General features: G+C 52.5%; 2 protein-coding genes across 3 annotated transcripts; one reads left to right on the forward strand and one right to left on the reverse strand.

Annotated features, from left to right (window-relative positions):
• Nucleotides 1-6,298: 6,298 nt before the first annotated feature.
• On the forward strand, nucleotides 6,299-8,880 carry Clpsl2 (colipase like 2). Its single transcript, XM_041634275.1, has 3 exons — nucleotides 6,299-6,388; nucleotides 7,203-7,325; nucleotides 8,785-8,880. The coding sequence occupies exons 1-3, from the start codon at nucleotides 6,299-6,301 to the stop codon at nucleotides 8,878-8,880; spliced, it is 309 nt and encodes a 102-aa protein (XP_041490209.1).
• Nucleotides 8,881-14,731: 5,851 nt separating this feature from the next.
• Nucleotides 14,732-16,093, reverse strand: Clps (colipase). 2 transcript variants are annotated; one of them, XM_041634263.1, is made up of 3 exons: nucleotides 16,007-16,093; nucleotides 15,237-15,359; nucleotides 14,732-14,863 (listed from the first exon to the last, which is right to left on the reverse strand). In XM_041634263.1, the coding sequence occupies exons 1-3, from the start codon at nucleotides 16,091-16,093 to the stop codon at nucleotides 14,732-14,734; spliced, it is 342 nt and encodes a 113-aa protein (XP_041490197.1). The 2 variants fall into 2 exon arrangements, with proteins under 2 accessions (XP_041490197.1, XP_041490198.1); XM_041634264.1 differs by lacking the exon at nucleotides 15,237-15,359.
• Between the last annotated feature and the right edge of the window lie 4,607 nt (nucleotides 16,094-20,700).

Below are 20,700 nucleotides of genomic sequence, written 5' to 3' on the forward strand. Positions count from 1 at the left end.
CTGGGGCCTGCGAGACGGGCTAAAGGGGGTAAAGGTGCTTGCAGCCAAGCTTGATGTGGATCCTCGGCAGCCACACGGCAGAAGGCGAGCATGGACTCCTGCGAGCTGTCCTCTGACCTCACGTGCGTGGCGGTAGGAAGGTGCCACTCCGTACGCCGTACACAGTTAATGTGAATTGTTTTGTGCACATACAACAGCTGTTTTTGTTTTTGTTTAAGATTTATTTATTTATTGTGTATACCGTGTTCTACCTGCATGCATTCCTGCAGGCCAGAAGAGGGCACCAGATCTCATTACAGATGGTTGTGAGCCACCGTGTGGTTGCTGGGGATTGAACTCAGGACCTCTGGCAGTGCTCTTAACCCCTGAGCCATCTCTCCAGCCCTAAATGTAATTTTTTTAAAGGAAAAAAAATGTATCTTAATTATTTCAGAGTGAGTTTCCATCTTGAGGATTTCAGCATGTACCGTGTGCGGCATAAAACCATGAGTCAGCAGAAATGAAGAGTCTGAGCGTTTGACAGTTTGAGGTCTTAAGGATGGAACGTCTCTCAGTAACTGTTCAAAAAGGAACACGTGACTCCAGAGGTTTCGTACATGTGTTAAGAATTGAAATGTCTGTGTGCTGGTCCACAACCAATAAAATCTCAACGGAAACATACAGAGAAAACAAAACCCCATCATGGAAGAGCTTGTAATCAAAGAACTGGGGAGACACAGACAGCGGGGGAAGGGAGGGTCTTGGGGCTCACTAGCCAGCCAGGCTCACATGTAAGTTCCAAACAAACAAGGAAGAGACCCAATCGCAAAACATTTTCTTTCAACTTTTTAAAAAGTGCACAAGCCCTTGAGGACCCCCCGAGGCTGTCCCCTGGCTTCCACAGGCATGAACACACATTTCTCTCTCTCACACACAAATGGAATAGTAACGTCAAGATGGGAGAGAAAGGCCATGGGCGGCCCGGAAAGTCACATGGACACTCTGCAGGTGCTGGGGTGCTAAGAGGATGATGAGGGGACCCCAAAGCAGTGCCACTGCAAAGTTTTCACCCAGCATGGCGAGTGGCTTCTTCAGAGCCACAGAAGTAACCCCACTCAGTTCTGCCCCAACCAATATGCTCTAACCTCCCCCCACCCCAGGCCACGTGAAATAGGACAGAATTGCATACAAATGGCCAAGAGGTGCACAAGAAGGTGGCTGGAATCTCAGGGAAGGGTCCAGTGACCGACCCCACTCCTTCTCTAAGGGAATGGTCAACAGACCTGATGGCAGTGTACTCTCCCTAGCAGGAACACCTGATCTCAGAATGGAGCCGGACCTCTCCTGCTCAGAGGGCTGCCCCCAGCAGTTCCGGTGATGCCCCCCACACAGTAGCTGGACACTGTGGATCTCACTTTCACTGACTGAACAGACTTAGGGAGGGGAGAGCCATCCACTGCTGTTCTGGGCCCTAAAGGCCATCTTAGTGGGCAAGGAGTCACTTCTTTAAGAATTCCATGACCGGGCTGGAGAGATGGCTCAGTGGTTAAGAGCATTGCCTGCTCTTCCAAAGGTCCTGAGTTCAATTCCCAGCAACCACATGGTGGCTCACAACCATCTGTAAAGAGGTCTGGCGCCCTCTTCTGGCCTTCAGGCATATTCAGACAGAATATTGTATACATAATAAATAAATTAAAAAAAAAAAAAGAATTCCATGACCAAAACCAACTAGGGGAGGAAGGGGTCTAATTGGCTTCCACTTTCAGACCACAGTCCTTCATTTAGGGAAATCAAGGCAGGAACTGAAGCACAAACCATGGGACTTTTCTTCTAGCTTGTTATTTGGCTTGTGGTCAGCTTTTTATACAGCTCGGTTCCACCTTGGGACTGGCACCTTCTAGGCCAATCAGCAATCAAGAAAATGCTCCACAGACATGGTCCCGGGCCAATTTGAAGGAGCAAGTCTTCATTTGAAGTCCCTCCTCCCCAGGTGTGCCGGGTTGGCCGCCACACTCTCTCTCGTCCACGTTCCTCACTAAGGCAGGGTCTCTCAGTCAAACCCAGAGCACGTAGACAGGCTAGTTTTGTTAGCAAGTGTACTGAGGGATCCTGCATCTGCCCCAGGGGTTAGATTTACAGGAGAAACAACACACACACACACACACACACACACACACAATTTACATGAATTCTGGGGATCTGACTTCAGGTGTTAACAACTGGGCTACAGTCCACATTTGCTCTTTAAAGATTCTAAAGAAGCGGTGGCACAGGCCTTTAATCCCAGCACTGGGGAGGCAGAGGCAGGCTCTCTGAGAGTTTGAGGCCAGCCTGATCTACAGAGCAAGTTCCAGGACAGCCAGGGGACTCGACAGTGGTAGAGCTGTGGCTGCCCCACAAGGGGGCAGTGGGAACAAGCTGAAGGATCATGACCGGCATTTTTTGTAAAAAGACCAGAGATTAAGATAAAAAAAAAAATTCCTCAGAGCTAGATGTGATGTCATTCCTGTATTTGCAACACTTAGGAAGCTGAGACAGGAGGATTGCCATGAATCTGAGACCAGCCTGAGCTATACAGTGAGTTCCAGGCCAGACTGGGCTACAAAGTGGTATCCGGTCTCAGAACAAACTAAAGCAATATCTCAGTCTCTTGTGGTGAGCTGGGCGTGGAGACACTTGCCTGTAATCTCAGCACCTAGAAGGCAAAGGGAGGAGGAGCGGGAGTTCAGAGCCAGCTCATTAAGGTAGAGTCAATCCTATAAGAATCATATGAGATATGAGACCCTGCCTAAAAAAGTGTGTGTGGGGGGGAGGACTTGGGGAAGGCTCAGTGTGCAAAAATGCTTGCAGTCGAGATTGGCAATCTGAGTTCAGTCCCCAAAACCTAAATGGCAGAAGAGAAGGCCTCCCACTCCAAATGGTCCTTTCCAATCCCCAAGCTCACACTGTGCCAATGTGTCTTCCCCCAGCGTTCAGACAACAGAAGCCAGCGGATCTCAGGGAGTTTGAGGCCAGTCTGGTCTACATTGCAAATTCCAGGCCAGCCAGGGCTGTATGGTGAGGAGTAAAAAATCCCTTCCCCTGAAAGACACAGAGGGCTCCAAAGAGCCTTGCATGAAGGAGAGACCTCTCAGGACATCAGAAACGTGTGTGTGTGCACACGTGTGTGTGTCTGTCATCCTGGCTTCACACGTCTGCAGACACAGAACTGTTTCTTTGGGATTTTACATGTAAAATGTTAGATTCGGCGGCAGGTAGCTCAGCTGCTAGAATGAAACCCTGGTCTAATCCTCAGCACTGCCTGAACCAGGCATGGTGTCAAGCCCCAAACTGGGTGTGGTAAGCACATGTGTGGTGACCAGCACTCATGAGGTGGAGGCAGGAGGGTCGTGTGTGTGCGTGTGTGTGTGTGTCTGGTGTGTCAGGCAATGGGGCAACACCCCTTGTTCCTAGTTAGGACTGTCTGCCTCCGTCTTCCAGGGTGACATACTGGGGCTAAGGCCCAGCCAGGTCCGGAGAGCAGCTGTGTAGGCTCCTGTAGCTCCTTCCAGGTTGCTTCCTCTGAGAGCTGATGTGGGCCAGCAGGTCCTGGAGGAGATGGGAGAGCACTGTAGGAGTAGCCCCAGCCAATCACCTTGCTTGTAGGGCGGGGTTGCCTGAGGATATTTTTTACTAATAAATATTGCTGGTGTGCTCTCCCCCCGCACTTCTACTTTCCTGTTCTCCGCTGGAACTACGGGTTCTGTGAGTCTTTCCCTAATTAAAGCTAAAAATGTTCTTATAATTTGTCTGCCTTCATTTATGCCGATACAGAGCACTGTATGTCCCAGTCCAGTCCTGTCACGGGGATGAGTATGGGAGGGGAGGGGATGGCTGGAAGTTGGCTCCTGTTGGGAGCTGTGAACCCCTCAGATCCTGAATTTCTGGTAAACAGCTTGCAGCTGCTCTGAGCACAGACTTTCAAGAGTTCCTTATGGCAGGGGAGTGGCTATCAGTTAAGGATCCCTATAGACGCTGCCCCTGGACACAATAAGGGGGGCATTCTGGCATCAAGGATGACCTGTATCTCTGTGTGTTTCAATCGCCAGCCCCTTGCCTGGTTCACGAACTGTATGGTAGCGCATAGGCTGCTGGGCCTGTCTCCAGATGCCTGGTGTCCTCACAGACAGGACAACCAGCCTCGCCCTGTATCTGGGTCACAGGGTAGAGTCTCTTGCCCCAATTCTAGCCCCACAATCAATAACTTTCCCCAAAGGAGCCACCTCAGCCAGCTTCCCCAAATACCCCCCTGAGTTCTCTGCACCCCACCTAGAGCTGACCCCCCTCAACACAGATGGCCTTTCTCACCAGCTTTGGACACTGTCATTTCTCACCTTTGTCCCATTTGTCCCTGCCTGGAAGCCCTGCTTCTGTCTGCCAAGCCCCAGGTACCCATTAAAGCCAAGCAAAGTATCACCCCCCCTCCCCCGGCAGGCACCCTGGGCTGCCCTAGGCATTCCAGGCAGGAGCTTGCTATTGTCTCCTTTCCTTCCTAGAGTTCTGGTCCTCATCTTCAGTGAGTTTGGCAGCTCTGCCTCCGCCTTCAAACTCAGTACTCTTGAGATAGGGTCCCTTGTTGTAGCACACAACGCCCATCTGCGCTCTATGCGCTACCATACAGTTCGCCAGCTTCGAGCAGGGGGCTGAAGGTTGAAACACTCAGACAGACAGAGACACGGACCTCTAAGTCACTGGTAAGCCCTTTATTCAAAAGCACCACGGAGGCTTATATACCCAACACAGTCAGGTGGGCCCACAGGTGAAAACCTTATCCTCTGATCCTCAAGGCCAAGGCAACACGCGCTCGTGAAGCAGAGCTGGTAAACAACTTTGACACAGTTTTCAGTAACTCAAATCAGAAGGAAAGTAAAGATCTCTAGCAGGGAAGAGCAGCTGGAGGCCAGAACTCCAAATGGTCCCAACACCTCGTATCCCAGGCTAGCCTCAGACTGACTGGCTTTGAGCTTCAGGCTCTGGCATGCTGGGACTACAGGCTTGTGCCACCCCCTCAGTTTATGTGGTACTAGGGATCAGACCCAGGCTTTGTGGGTGTGAGGCGGGTCATCCCCATTCCCTGGGGTTTGTTTTTTAGAAACGTGTAGCTCAGGCTGACTTCAAACTTACTAGGTAGCCAAGGATGTCCTGGAACGTTCTGCTCTCCCTGTCTCTGAAAGACCCTACAGACCCCCTCCTCAAAACCCGCAGCTAGCATGCTCCCGGGGGAACGTCCTGTTTGCTTTCGTAAGAACATCCCATGTGCTTGAGAGAGCAGGATGTCTATGAGACAGGAAGACTGCAAGGCAGGATGTCAATAAGATAGGACATCAACAAAGCAGGTTGACTGCAAAACAGGATATCTATAAGATAGGAACAGGATGACTGTTGCCAGACATCCATGCTGAGAGAGGAAACCATTCATGCCCCCCCCCGCCTCATTTTGATAACCACGCTTTTGCTTCTGTAAACTTGCTTTTTGCTCTTCCCTATAAAAAGCCCGCCCTCCAGTTGGCGCGCAAGTCTTCCGAGAGATCTTGCCGCCCACAGGTACCTGTGTCTACTCAATAAACCTCTTGCGATTTGCATCCGTGCCGTCTCGGCCTGTTCCTTGGCGTTGGGGAGGTCTCCTCCCGACAAAAGGTCCTTGTCGAGGGTCTTTCAGTCTCCACCGTCTGAGTGCAGGGAAAGACAGGTGGATCTCTGTGAGTTCGAGGCTAGCCTGGTCTGCAGAACGAGTTCCAGGACAGCCAAGGCTACACAGAGAAACCTGTCTCAAGAAAATCAAAAACAACCCCCCCAAAAAAAACCAAAATAAAAAAAAAAGATCTATTTTATGTGTATGAGTGCTTCACTTACATGTATGTCTGTGCACCACGTGTGTGCCTGGTGCCATCAGGAGTCAGAGAAGGTTATGTTACCCAGAACTGGAGTTACAGATGGTTGTGATTCACTTTGTGGGTGCTCAGAACCAAACCAGGTCTTCCGCAAGAGCAGCCAGTGCTCGTAACCTCTTAGTCACACCCCACAGGGTCACATTTTAAATGAGCTTTCACTCACAGTTTGAAATCTGTGTTTAGAAGCAGCTCATATGAGGCCCAAGGTCCCACCCACAGCCCTGCCCTGCTGGTTCAAAACCTTTCCTCCATCCCCTGCAGAGCCAGCAGCCCTTACCCACCTCCTCTGAGCAGGACGGGCTGTGACCATCGGGCCCACGCCGGCTGGCTACCACCCCTACAGAGATCTTTTTCCCAGTACTGCTCAGGAACCTCCAGTCACCCAGGCCATGACCTTCACCCAGGCCTTAGCCACCACGCTGGCACTGCTCGCCGGGGTCCTGCCACACAGCCTCAGTGAAACTTCAGATCATAAAAAGGTGAGCAGTGTCCCCGACTTCTGTGATCAAAGGGTGGGGACCGAGGACTGCAGAGGAGGTGTGAGGGGACCCCAGGAGCACTTCACAAGGCTGTTCAAGTTCCAGTCACCTCCCTGGACCGAGAGAGCAGTACCCCTGGCCCAGGCCCCATCGCTTTCACACCACTGGGTCTACCACATTCTAACCCCTCCATACTGCTGGTTCTGGGTCCTCTTCCGCCCTCCTCCAGGGCCCAGGGCTCCTCTAGATGCAGTCTTTCTCCCTCCTCTTTCTCCCCTTGATTTTTAATTCTGAAAGTTCCTTCCTTCCTTCCTTCCTTCCATCCCTCCTTCTCTCCCTCCCTCATTCCTTCATTTTGTACATGAAGACCAGAAATAACTCAGGGAAGTCCATTCTCTCCTCCCATCTTTACTCCCTTGCCCATCCCAGGCTGCCCGTCATCCCGGCTGCCCGTCATCCCAGGCTGCCCGTCATCCCAGGCTGCCCATCTCCCACAGCAAGCCCCTTCGTTGGCTGAGCCATCTTGCTCCAGTCCAGTTCCACTAGCTGTTCAGACTGTGGTCTGGGACTATTTCCCATTGTCATTGTTTAGAAGCCATGGAGGTGAGAGGGCAGGAATTGGGATGAAGAAGGAACTGGCTGAGCCCCAGAGCCTGATTCTTTTGCTCAGTCAAACTCTGTTTGGGGAAGAGGGTACATTGTGGGGAGGTGTCTGAGGTGGCTTCTCTCCCTGGACCCCTGAGTTCTTAGGCAGTGCCAGGATCTCCTCTATCCCTTCATAGACAGGAGCTGGTGACCAAAGCTGTCTCTGTAGGCCAACGGAGACAGGTGCGTCCACCATACCCACTGCCTCAGTGACTGCTGCCTCATAGACCTGGAAAAAAGCGGGGCCTTCTGCACCTCCAAGTCTCGTATGGGCATGGCGTGCTTACCCCAGGTGAGACACCAGCGAGCGGGGAAGGGGGGGACAAAAACACATCTGTGCTCCCACCTCCTGGGATACCCTTCCCCCACTACCCACTCCTCCTGCAGTAGCCCAGGCTGCCTCACTCAGCTGGAGAGCTTGCAAGGGAAGCCTCACAGCCTGCCTGGTGACTGCGCATAGTAGATGCTCAACAAATGTTTGCTGAGTGAGAATCTTTTTCTTAACTTTTCTGGTGTAAGTGGGATGGAGGAGACACCTAGCCTTTTTTAGTGCCCATCTCCCTGTCACCATGACCTGGTCACTTGGGAGAGCTGCAGGGCTAGCTGAGACCTCAGCTTTCCGGTGGGATTCTCACTTACATCCTGGTTTCCCTAGCCTGGGCCCTCTCTGACCTTTTGTTTCCTTACCCATTAAGTGGGACTAATGTGTCTACCTCACAAAGCGACTGGGACATTCACAGGGCTCACTCAAGCAGGCTGCTGTCAACTGGAAGACACAAAGGCACAGAATGTCTTGTTCCTACTCACTGGCCATGGGCCCAAACTCTCATAGGGAAGATGGACCCAGCCCCCATATTCCTGCCTGACCCACTACCAGTGTCTAAAGGAAGCAGCCACGGACCCCACTGTGGCCTGGAGAATCTCTTTGTTAGAGGGCACTGGGTACATTGTCTCGCCCACTATAATATTATGAAAAAGTAATATAATAGATGAAAAAGTCACTCCCCCGATCGGCTTTCCGTTTCTGTTATACACAAACACCAGGACCAAAAGCAACTCGGAGAGGAAAGGGTTCGTTACAGCTTCTACTTCCAGGTCACAGCCCATCACTGAGGGATGGCAGGCAGGAGCTGAAGTAGAGACCATGAAGAAATGCTAATTAGTGTCTCACTCCCAGGCTCAGCTTAGCTTTTTATACCAGGTCCACCTGCCTAGGGATGGTGCTGCCCACAGTGGGCTGGGCCCTGCCGTATCAACGACAATCTGGGGGAGGCAATTCCTGAATTGAGGTCCCCTCTTCCTAGGTGACTGTAGATTATGTTATCAGGAAAGCCCATCGTGGGCAGGGGAACCCAGTTTGGGGGGAGCTGGGGGTGGAGAAGTGGGGGCTGGAGACGTGTCTCATCAGTGTGGAGCACTTCTGAGAGAGGACAAGGTTCCTGTCGCAGCACTCACGTGGTGGCTCACAGCATCTGTAACCCCAGTTCCAGGCGGTCTAACAGGCATGCAGGCATGTGCATACATGCAGGCGTGTGCATACCTGCAGGCATGTAAGCACATAAAATAAATCTTGAAAGAGAAACCAGGCCAGCTGCTGTTGACCCCCTGGACAGAGGAGGGGACCAAGGAGCCCAGACTGGGCTCAGTCATCTGACATGGAGCCTCAGGTTGGGCGTCCACACCGCTGCTTACACTTGCCTGGCTCCCCAAGAAGTATAATCCCCTTACCTCACATCTTCCCTCTCCCACAGACTAAGGGGGCCCTGAACATCATGTGTCCCTGCCGAGTGGGCTTGAGCTGCCACTCCAAGGACCCTATGTGCCCCCGCCGGTGCCAGATGATCTAGAGGAGGACACAGGCCGCTCATGGTCACTGCTGCTACACCCTTTCCCGGTGTCCCTCTCCCCAGGAGTCCCCATCCTGCCCCTCAGCTCCAAGCATTAAAGTCGCTTTCTGGCTCTGGTCTCTGTCCTTTGTGGGAAAGTCAAAAGGGGAGACTGAGGCAGGGAGAACTTCTCTGTGGCTTTGTTTGCCTAACACCTTGGTGGGGAGGGGGCTGGGAGGGATGGAGGGATGGAGAGCTTCATGGGAAGGGACAGGGCTGAGAGATGAGACTGGGGTGTGTGATGGGGAGGGACAGAGTGGGGGACTATTTGAGGAGGGAAAGAGGGTGAAGGTGGAAGGGAGTCGTGTCTGTTCAAACGTATGGGGTGGGGGCTTGGAGGGATGGCTCAGAGGTTAAGAGCACTGGTTGCTCTTTCAGAGGTCCTGAGGTGATAGTCACATGACCCGCCCCTCACAGCAATTGCCTGAACTGCAAGCCAGAGCAGCTGAACTCCTGGAGAGTTCCGACGCTCACCTGGGAGGACAGTCTGGGACCACACGCGCCCATGATTTGCTCCTTTGGCCTGTCTCTTCGGATAGCCCAGGACCTGTGACCTCTCCTCCCGGCCTGTGGTCACATGGTCATGACGTGGGGGGGGGGCAAGCCTTTAGCTGCACCTTCCAACCACTTCTGGACCACCGTGCCACGCAACAACAGTTGACTTTGACCGTATCTCCCCTGCTGGAGGGGGAGACCCTCCTGCAGCTGTCTGGGAGGGCAGGCAGCCTCCGGGGGGTTGGCAGGAGAAAGTGGGAAGTGGCACAACAGGGAACATTGGGCCCCCGGATGTCTAGGAGAAACAAAGGCTCTGATCCTGGGTTTGGGCTATGGCTGTCAGAGACTGGGGTGCTCAGCCGCTGACCTGAGCTCAGAGCGCTCGACATACTTTATTGAGGACATACTAGATACTTTTCTCAAGTGTCCAGGACAGGACTGGGGTGAGAGAGCAGACCTCGCCACAGAGCTCCTGTTAAGTATAATCCACAGCTGAAGTTGGAGGAACAGGGTTTCAGGCAGAGGGAATGTTGGCTGCGAAGTCAAGGCAGAGCCAGAGGAGGAGGCACTGTGAAGAGGGGCCAGGGAAGTAAGAGGAAGCGAGTGAACAGAAGAGCAGAAGACCCTGCCCTCCTGCAGCTGGAATCTGAAGGAGACAGATTCAAAAAGGGAGAAAAGATAAAGATAATTCCAGAGAGGTGGTGCTGCTGTAAGCACAGGAAAACAGGATGGTCCCCCATGGCTTTGATCCTCCCTCCATGGGTGGGGTCCTCCATGGCTTTGATCCTCCCTCCATGGTTGGGGTCCTCCCTCCATGGGTGGGTGCAGCGCACAGCGTCTCTGCGCTACCACACAGTTCATGAGCTTCAGGCAAGGGGCTGGAGGTTGAAACACACAGAGACACGGACCTCTAGTCACTGGTAAGAAGCCCCTTATTCAATAGCACCATGGAGGTTTATATACCCAACAGTCAGGTGGGCCAATAGGTGAAAACCTTATCCTCTGATCCTCAAGGCCAAGGCAACACGTGCTCGTGAAGCAGAGCTGGTAAACAACTTTGACACAGCTTTCAGTAACTCAGATCAGAAGGAGAGTAAAGATCTCTAGCAGGGAAGAGCAGCTGGAGGCCAGGACTCCAAATGGTCCCAACAGCTGGGGTCCTCCATGACTGGGGTCCTCCATGGCTGGGGTCCTGCTTAGCTGGGGTGCAGAGTCTTCCTCCTGAGGCAGGAGGGGGATCAGAGCAGGGCGCTCTGAGTAGGGTGCTAGAGGCCCAAGGCAGTTCTGAGGTAGGGGAATGGAATCATGGGAGTTGACAGGCTTTCTCTGGATGTTCTGGAAGAGTGGACAGGAAGGACAAGGCGTGAGGAGATGGGGCAGTGAGGCAGTGGGAAGGCAGGAAGAGGCGTAGCCAGTGTGACCCTCACTCCGCTGTCCTCGCAGGGCTTACACCTGCCAGAGGGCCAACCAGATGGCTCAGCAGCTAAAAGTGCTCGTCACACAAGCCTGATGACCTGGGTTCGATCCTCAGACCCCACAGAGGATGGAGACAACTGATTCCACAAAGTTGTCTTTTGACTACACATACAAATAATAAAATGCATTCATTGAAAACACCCTTCAATAGGTACAAGAATCCATGACATCCACTGTCCACATCCGGTCAATGTTACATGTAGCACAGTGTGTAGACCAGGAATTCACACAGTGCCCGCTCCACCAGGACGGCCTATAGAGTCACCCCGACACCATCAAGGCTTGCTTCAAGGTCACCCTGGGCTACATCGTAGAACCTTGTCTCAACAACAACACAACAACAGGCCCCAACAACAGGCCCCATCCTCTGCTCAGCTTTGTGTCAGCGACAGGCTCCCCTCACACAGGTCTTCCTGTCTGTCACCTCTCCCAGCTGCATCCCTGCCACGGCTGTGGTCCAGAGCCACGTGGGCCATTCGCATTTGTAGGAGCTGAAATCAACACACCTGGAAGTGCATCGGCTTGGTTTCAACAGCTGTGTTTCAATTTCTGGGAGTTATTTCTGAGCAGTCCTGGTAGTACAGGCTTGTCAGGAGGATTACAAGTTCAAGGGCAGCAATCAGAAAAAAAAAATAGGAAGAAAGGGCATTTGTCAATCGTGGGCAAGACCCTGGGTTAATTCCTGGAGAAACAAGGGAGGGGAAGAAGCAAAGAATGGGGGGGGGGTGGAGGCAAGAGTAGAGCCAGCCTGGAAGAAAGCAAGGACGGGAGGAGGCAAGGGGGAGAGGAGGGCAGAGGAGAGAGGAAGAGGCAAGTAGGGGACAAGGAGAGGGGAGGAGGAGGAGGCAAGGAGAAGGGATGGGGGAGGAGGCCAGGGAGTGGGAGAGGGCCCACCTTGGCTGTAGAAAACTCCACTGTGGGGCTGGAGAGATGGTTCAGAGGTTAAGAGCACTGACTGCTCTTCCAGAGGTCCTGAGTTCAATTCCCAGCAACTACATGGTGGCTCCTCACAGCCATCTATGGTGAGATCTGGTGCCCTCTTCTGGCAAGCATACATGGAAGGAATGTTGTATACATAATAAATAAATCTTAAAAAAAAAAAAAAACTCCACTGTGTGGTTGTCGGGATGCCAGCTTCGGGGAGTGGCACACCATGGCACTATGGCCTATCTTTCCACCGTATTCACAGAGCCTGGCACACAGCAGATGACCAATGGGATTATGTTAGGATTCCCTAGAGCTGGGACCTGAACCCTGGGCCTCTTGAAGAGCAGCCATCACATTTAACAACTGAATCATCTCTCCATCCTGGGAACAATGCTTTGCTTTTCTTATTTGTTTGTTTTTCGAGACAGGGTTTTGCTATGTAGCTCTGGCTGTCCTGGAACTAGCTCTTGTAGACCAGGCTGGCCTTGAACTCACAGAGACCCTCCTGCATCTGCCTCTGAGTGCTGGGATTACAAGCATGTCGTTCCATGCTAAGCACTTACGTATAATATGGTGGGAGAGGGACATACATATGTGTGGAGGTCAGAGGGCAACTTGAGAGAGTCCTCGCCTTCCAAATGTGGGTCCTGGGGATCGAACTCAGGACATTGGGCTTTGCAGCAAGCACCTACTGAGCCGTCTTGCCAGCCCGGGACATGTTTGTGTGGATTTCAGAGCAGGTGACTGCTGACTTCCAGGCTTGGTAGGAGAAAGGATTACTTACTTAAAAGCCACAGTGTCGCCAGGCGGTGGTGGCACACGCCTTTAATCCCAGCACTTGGGAGGCAGAGGCAGGCGGATCTCTGTGAGTTCGAGACCAGCCTGGTCTACAAGAGCTAGTTCCAGGACAGGCTCCAAAACCACAGAGAAACCCTGTCTCGAAAAAAAAAAATACAAAAAAAAAAATAAAAGCCACAGTGTCTATCACCCCTCTCCTTCCGTGGAGCCCAACACCAAAGGTACTTTGCTCATATCCTAAAGATCCTCAAACACCATGGGCGCTGCGGTCAGTCTAGATACCCAGCAAAGCATGACTGCGGCTCTCTTCCAAGGCTTGGATGGCACTTGCCTCTGCACTCTACCTGTCTCCACAGAAGAGGCAATAAAAACTCTTTGTGTTGGGGGTCTCCTTTCCCTTTCTTGATAGTGGAACTCCAGTGTTACTTGAGCAGCAGCAAACCCAGCTCTGGGAGGGGAATCACAAATTGTCAATCATGGCCATCCAGACTCCCTTGCAGCTAGAGTTTGGTCAACCATGGCTGTCCAGTCTCCCTTGCAGCTAGAGCTGGTCTGACCCAGTTGTGGTCATTGTGCTATGAAGAGTCTGCCTAGAACAGTGGCTCTCAGCCTTCCCAGTGCTGCAACCCTTTAACACAGTTCCTCAGGTTGTGGTGACCCCCCCCACCATAAGATTATTTTCATTGCTGTTCATAACTGTGATTTTGCTGTTATGAATTATAATATAAATATCTGATATGCAGAACATTTGATGTGCAACCCTGTGAAAAGGTCATTTGACCCCCAAAGGTGCCACAACCCACAGGTTGAGAATTGCTGGCCTAGAGGTCTTAGCAAAGACAAGGAAGGGAAGGCAGCAAGGAGAGCCGTCTCTCCCCATCCCCCTACTCCTCTGCTTATGGTGAAAGGGTGTGGTGCTAGGAGTAGTTGCTTATGCACTGGACTTGTGCCAGCACTTCCTGTCTCCCGACTGCGGGGCTGGCGAGACTGAAGACACACCATTTTGTGAAGCCAAAATGTCATGGGGCTTTGCAGCTGAACGTGGTCTGAAGGCAGAAGTCACGGGTTCTAGAGGCTTCGCTGACCCAGAACTGCAAACTGTGGGACTGGGGGAGTGCCTGACTCCCTGTTTGTGAATCTCCCCTCCACCCTGTAGTCTCCCAACTCAGGGGTCAGAAGCTTCTCCTTGGGCCTTGCTGTGTCTTAATTAACTCATGGGGTTTTTAAATTACATTTATTTATCCATTTATTCATGTGTAGTGGTGTGTGTGTGTGGTCTCATGCACGGTGTCACATGAGTGAAACCCAGAGGACAGCCTGTGTTTTTTCTTTTCTTCTACCATCTGCATCCCCAGGAACAAACTCAAGCTGGCTTGGTCGCAAGTATCTTTACCCACTGGTCCATCTCACTGGTCCTACTGATATTTGATGGCTCCTGAAAGAACATAATTCTATATTAAGGAAAATTTTAATTCCTTATGCTTTCTACTCCTTCTTACTGTGAATGTTGAGGAAGGACAGGGCACCCTACAAAGAAAGGTAGGGTGGGCTTGTGTGGCGCTGGGCACTCTCCTCCAGCTCTCTGAACCCAGCATCCTTATAGGGACTGTAAATTCTTCCTCCCAGGGTCACGGGGGGGGGGGTGTCCAGAGAGGAACCACTGCAGTTGTCAGTGGTCTGGCTCATTAGCACAGAAGAGGTGTCAGCTAGCTGTCACAACTGAAAAGAGGGAGAGCTAGAAGAGGGGACTGTCATGATCAGAGGCACAGCCCCCGTGACATCATCATCCATGCTGTCTTGTCTTGCACCTCTCTGCCTGCCTGCCTGCCAGGGGCTCAGGAGAGGAGGGAGACCTGAGCAGGCCTGCTCTGTAGGACCAGGTCTAGCTCTACCTATTCACCAGGCTGTCCCTGACCCCAGCCTCCACACACATTTCTGCCCTGTGGGAGCCTGGCCCTGGCAGACAAAGGTTTCATGAGATTTCTGCTGGCCCCGCAAGGACAGACAGAGGCGGGCAAGGTTGCAGGTGTGCTTTAATTGCCAACAGCTGGCTCAGACAGGACAGCGGGAAGAGGAGGGGAGAGAGCGGTGCCTGGGCTCAGCTTATTGCATAAGCTCACTGCTTGGAGCGCCCGACATCAAGGCAGATGCCATAGTTGGTGTTGGTGATGGCACCAAGGATGGTCTTGTCCCCCTCGCAGCTCAGGCCCCGCTCACAGGGACACCTGTAGTAAACCCCATAGACGCTCTGCAGAGAGAGGGAGGTACAACAGAGTCACAGCCGGCGGGGACACCTTGGCTATCTTTTGTTCCCTGCCTGGCTGTGAACTGGATTCCTGGCACTTCACAGTATGCTCCTGACTGCCTCACCAGGGGGCCTGGGATTAGGCCTCCACCAACACTCTTACTAACTTGAAAGCTCAGAGGAGCCTCTCTTTACTCACCTGTGAAATGGGAACACACACACATCCCACCAACCCAGGGGCCAGTTGTGATGCTCGGCGTGGAGGGGATGAAGGGATGGGATAAACCCTTCACCCTGTAAACCTCCCTCCTCGCTCCTTCAGCACTCCCTGTCCGGGTGGAGCCCTCCCTGTCCCCCAAGCCTGCAGGGCATGTACCTGTGGGGAGCACTCGCTGTTCTCGATGGCCTTGTGGGTGCAGCGGGCGATGCCCAGGATGGTGTCATGCTGGCAGCATTTGCTGCTGCACTGCATGCTGTTAACGCAGATCTCACCGTCATCCTGTAGAGACAGCCTGTCAGCCCGAACCCTCCCCCGTGCCCATCACAGCTACCATCAGTGCCTGTCTCGGGGGGCGGGGCAGGTGTGTAGGTCCTACTATTACTGGCTACTTCCTGGTGGCACTGACCAGCCATTGACACCTTGGTGCCTTGCACAGGAGCTCCCAAATCAGGGCCTCCCACATTTCCTTCATTTCCTTCTGTGAGACAGGATCTCACAGTCCAGGCAGCCCTGGAATTATGTAGCCCAGGCTGACCTCAGCCTCCCCAGCGGTGGTCTTACAGGCAAGCATCACCACACCTGGCTTCCCCCACTGTTTGGGGGGGCAGTGAATGTGGAAGTCGTCTCTACATTCCACATGCATTGGGCATGGAGGCACTAGCCTTTAATGCCAGCTTAGAAACCTGCCAACTTCTAAGCCACAGGACCTTGCCAGGCAGAGTTTCTGACTTAGGGTTCTGGCCTCGTAGATAGCACTGTCCCAGCCAGGTGGAGTTCGGAGCTGTTCCTCCATCTCTCCTGTGATGGCCTCATAATACAGCCAAGGACTCAGGGAGGGACATCCAGTCTGGGTGGCACCTGAGGTCAGGAGCCGAGCTTCCAAAATCCTCATGGCAAGACTCTGATGGCCCCCAGAGACACCTTACCAGGTTAAGAAAAAGTCCCCGGGGCCCAGGAGCTGCATAGGCCACTGCAACAAGGGTCACAAGCAGAAGGACAAGGGCCCTCTCCATGGTGTCTGGTACAGCTGGTGCGGGTAGCAGCCGGCAGTTCAGAAGGCAGAAGGCAAGAGCCAACTGAGGTGGGGGGCCTTTAAAGGAGCCCTATCTACACGGGACCCGCCTTCTGCACACTGAAGGACCAGCCACGAACAGAGGTTCAGATGTGGCCTGTGTGCAGGGGGAGGGTCCTGATAAGACAGCTGGCAGAACTCATAGGGCGGGTGTGTGTGCGTGTGTACGTGTGCGTGTGTGTCCACACATGGGAATGTGGGACATGCTATCTATCGCATTATAGTTAAGACAGCAGACTCTGGCTGCGTACCTCAGTGGTAGAGTGCGTGCCCTCCCAGCACCCACGAGGCCTGAGTTTGATACCCAACAGGACAAATACAGAAAAAAAAAAGTAGGGGGAGGGCCTTGGATGAGCAACTGCACAAGTGACCAGCCGCCAGAGTTAGGTAAAGTAACCATCCTGGCTCAGCCGGGGGGTGATTGCAAGAGCCAGGAGGGTGGACTGAGCTGGGAGGAGGAGACCATGAGTCTCCACGGACTCTGACTGATCTGGGAGGAGGAGACCGTGAGTCTCACGGGCTCTGTTTGTGTTAATATAAAACTACTGAGTGTATTTATATTACATACAGCCGTATGCATAGTGCTCTGAATTGGACTATTACCTAGGAGCTCTGGGGATCTGAGCTGGTGTCTCCCGCTCCTAAGCAAGGCAAGTGTAGGGTGAGGCGCAAGAGAAATCCAAGACATTTGTGTCACCTACTCTCCCCCCACCCCTCCCCCATCCCAACCCCCGTCCTGATCAAACTCAGGCATGAGGCACAGGTGATGAGGCTGAGGCCCTAACCCTTAGGCTTCCGTCTGTGCTCGTGGGGGATTCCAGAGTCAACCCTCGCTAGGGTGTGTCTGTTCTCTGAAAGGAAACCCTCTGCCCTGTCGCAGGGAGCTGCCTCCTGAGGCAGTTACAGCTCTGCACAATGCTCTGCTGTGACTCGGTACCTGCACGTGTGGCGTGGGAGCTGCTCCCAACTGGGCATGGTGGGGTACACCCTACACCCATCTTCCATCCCAGTTCCCAGGAGGATCTTGAGTTCAGGACAGTCAAAGCCATGTAGCAAGATCCTATGTTTAAAACAAAACCCTGAAAGTAACAGGCCCCCTGAGTTAAGGTTGTCAGTCACTCTGCCCCCGACCTAAGGTCATGTACACACAGGAGAACTTTCTACTCCTGGCTGGGAGTGAGGAGGTCTCTGAGCCTGGCGGTGCAGGCTGGGAAGGGCCCAGCTGTCTGAGTGTGCTCAGGTGTGCAAACAGAAAGGCTTTCCCTGAAGATCTGCTTGGTGCCACTGGCACCCCCAACCCTAGGAGGTGAAAAGCTGCCCAAGGGCCCCAGGTTTGGGTGCTTCTGGCCACGGCTTTGATCTTGACCAACTTGGCTTCAAATATAAACACTTAAAACGGCCATGACCTTGGGTGAGTCATTTAAACTGTGTGAGTTCTCTGAACCTATTGCATTCCTGGGGCCAGAACCCTGGTTACAAGCTGGAGGAACTAGTCAAGAGACCCTCAAAGCCTAAGGAACAAATACAGGGGAACCCTGACCAGGGAATGTCATCCTTTCAGGGTTTTGTGTTTGAAGTCATGATCCATTCTTGCCTCTTCAGCTCGGGCTTGGCCAGCTGCCCCAGGCCTCTGGGCTCTGGGAGATGAGGCATCAGGGTTGTTTCCCCAAGTCCACCAAGCAGCTGCAGAGACATCAAAGGACGCTGAAGCATGGTCAGTCTGACTCTAGCAGCTTCCCACGGGCAAAGTTTCAACCCTTACACACACACAGAGCTTCAGTAATTCTGTGTTTCCTGACGCATACAAACCAAGGCCTTTGGAAAACACTAGAACCTCAAGGTTTAACCACCTCTCTTGCCTGACCTAGGGAGAATTTTGCTCTCAGTTTTCTTCTGAAAACAAAACAGAGTTCACACATTCATAGGGGTCCATTTCACGGGCTGCTCCTTTTGGTAAGGAAGTCACACACACTGGGGAGCAGATGTGGCGCACCCCCGAAACCCCAGCGTTCGGGAGGTGAACGTAGAGAGATAAGGGATAACCTCCGCATAGAGAGTTTGAGAGAGGCAGGGACTATGTGGAGTGGTGTTTCTAAGAACAAAATAAACAAAAGAGGGTGTGTGATTCATTGACCTGGCCAAAAGAGACAGAACTCCCTGGTTGTGCTGCGGGGAAAGGGGGTGGGGAAAATGGGACAGTGGCTATCCTGCAAGAAAAACTGCAGAGGACACAAGGAGCCTTCTATTTATTTATTTATTTATTTATTTATTTATTTATTTATTTATTATGTATACAATATTCTGTCTGTGTGCATGCCTGCAGGCCAGCAGAGGGCACCAGACCCCATTATAGATGGTTGTGAGCCACCATGTGGTTGCTGGGAATTGAACTCAGGACCTTTGGAAGAGCAGGCAATGCTCTTAACCTCTGAGCCATCTCTCCAGCCCCACAAGGAGCCTTCTAAAGTATGAAAATCATTCTCAAAATAAGTCAGTTGGGTGTGGTGGTGCACTGCTTTAGTGCCAGCATTCGGGAGCCAGCTGCAACTGGCCAGCTCCAGGTTCAGCAAGAGGCTGCAATGGTACGGAAGGCAGAGAGGGGTCACAGAAGATCCCCAAGGTCAGCTTCAGGCCTCCACAAACACACGCATTGTCTCACACACACATGCACCCACACACGGTCAAACACGCATACACAGACATGCCAGAAACTATCAGATGTAGATCTGGAGTCTCTGATACATGAGGGCTAAGCTGCTATCTAATGGTCTGTGCTCTGTGCGCCTGGTAGCTGATGTTCCCACAGCTCCTAACCCTTCCCATGGTGGTGTTTGGTTTAATCTGTATCATTCAACCTTTCAAAGGTATTTGTTTGATATGTATTCTTTTGATTAAGGATGTGGTTTTTAAAAAAAAATGAGATGAGGAAGTGGTTTTGAGGCCATCGGTCTCTTTGTAGCTCTTCCCTCAGCTGAGGAGTCCCTCTCTTTTCAAAGTCTCCTGCCAAGACCAGTCAGAACCGGTCAGAGGTGGAATGCAGCTTCTGGGGGCCTTACTGCAGCCTGGTGGTGAAGATGAGGGTGAGGATGATGGTGATGACGTCGTGTATGGATATTTTGTTTGATATGTGTCTGTGCACCGTGTGAGTGGGTGCCTGGTGCCCTTGGAGACCAGAGGAGGGATCAGACCCCATGGGACTGGAGTTACATATAGTTGTGGGTCCTGGGACTCGGACCCCGGTCCTCTGGAAGAGCAGCCAGTGTTCTTAACTAGTTCATGACTTTACAGTCTGCTCTGCTGTTGCCTCCACCTGTCTTCTGGTCCTTTATCACTTTGGCTGGTCAGTCAACACACCAATGACCCCACCCCGCCCTGCTTTATAATCCTTCTGTTAGGAATATTTCTTAAGATGAGCCTCTCTTCTGATGCAAATAATTCCAATCAGACCAAATTAGACCGAATCAAAGATGCCCCTGTTTAATGCAGTACTCTCAGGTGGTCCCAAGAAAGCCTGGCGAGGGGAAGGGAGAGAAGGGGGAGAGAGAAGGGGAGACCACACAAAACCCAGAGACCCACGTATTTATTTTCTGGGGGCAGCCTAAAGAGCCTGTGGGAGTGGTCTTGACCCTCCCTGGGGAGGGGGTCACTGCTTGGCGGGCTTTTCCAGAGGTGGAGTCCGAACCAAGGCAACTGGGTGGGTGGGTGGGGGGGCTTGAAGTGGAACTTCCGGCTCCGTTCCAAAGATGAGTGCTAGGGGCTGGGTGATGATTCCGACCAAACACCTTCCCTTGCCCGTGTCCCCCGCACGGGCACGGATGCTTTCCTCCGCAGGACCCACAATCAGGCTCTAGGATGCATGCCCGGGAGCCAGCTCAGGGTCTCTCCAGTCCCTGAACTATGCGAAGTCCCCTGTCTCCTGCTTGGTTACGATCACCTGAGTATTCTATAAATTAGAGGCTAAGTTGTTAGGGACCCAATTGAAGACCCTTGAAAGAATAAAAATTGTTACTTTACCTACATCACAGCAAAGAAAACTCCGACCTGTGTGGAGCGCCCCCTGGTGGCTGTGAGTTCCCATGCATTCATGCTCAGCAAGCCAGTCTGAGCCCTTTGTGGTCCTGCTCCTGCTCGGGTGCACTGAAGGCTTGCGTTTATTTTCCTTAACTTCTACTCTGGAGACCATGGTAATGAAACCGACATAGAATTTCCCGAATTCTATGCATGAACCACCCTATGCTCCGTTGCAAGATTTTTGGAAGTCAGTTCTCTGCTTCCACCATGTGGGTCTCTGAGATGGAACTTGGATCCCAGGCTTGGGGGGCGGCTCTGGCACAACTGGGCAATTTTGTTTTGTTGGTTTTGTTGTTGTCTGGTTTTTGTTTTGGTTTTTTGTTTGTTTGTTTTTGTTTAGTTGGTTGTTTTTTGGTTTTTTTGAGACAGGGTTTCTCTGTGTAACCCTGGCTGCCCTGGAACTCACTCTTAGGCCAGGCTGGCCTCGAACTCAGATTTGCCAGCCACTAGCCCCCCCACCCCAGTGCTGGAATTAAA

The sequence above is a fragment of the Microtus oregoni genome, unplaced genomic scaffold (genome assembly GCF_018167655.1).
Source record: "Microtus oregoni isolate MIOR12 unplaced genomic scaffold, Mior012 000046F_ref0000063, whole genome shotgun sequence".
Classification (NCBI taxonomy): domain Eukaryota; kingdom Metazoa; phylum Chordata; class Mammalia; order Rodentia; family Cricetidae; genus Microtus; species Microtus oregoni.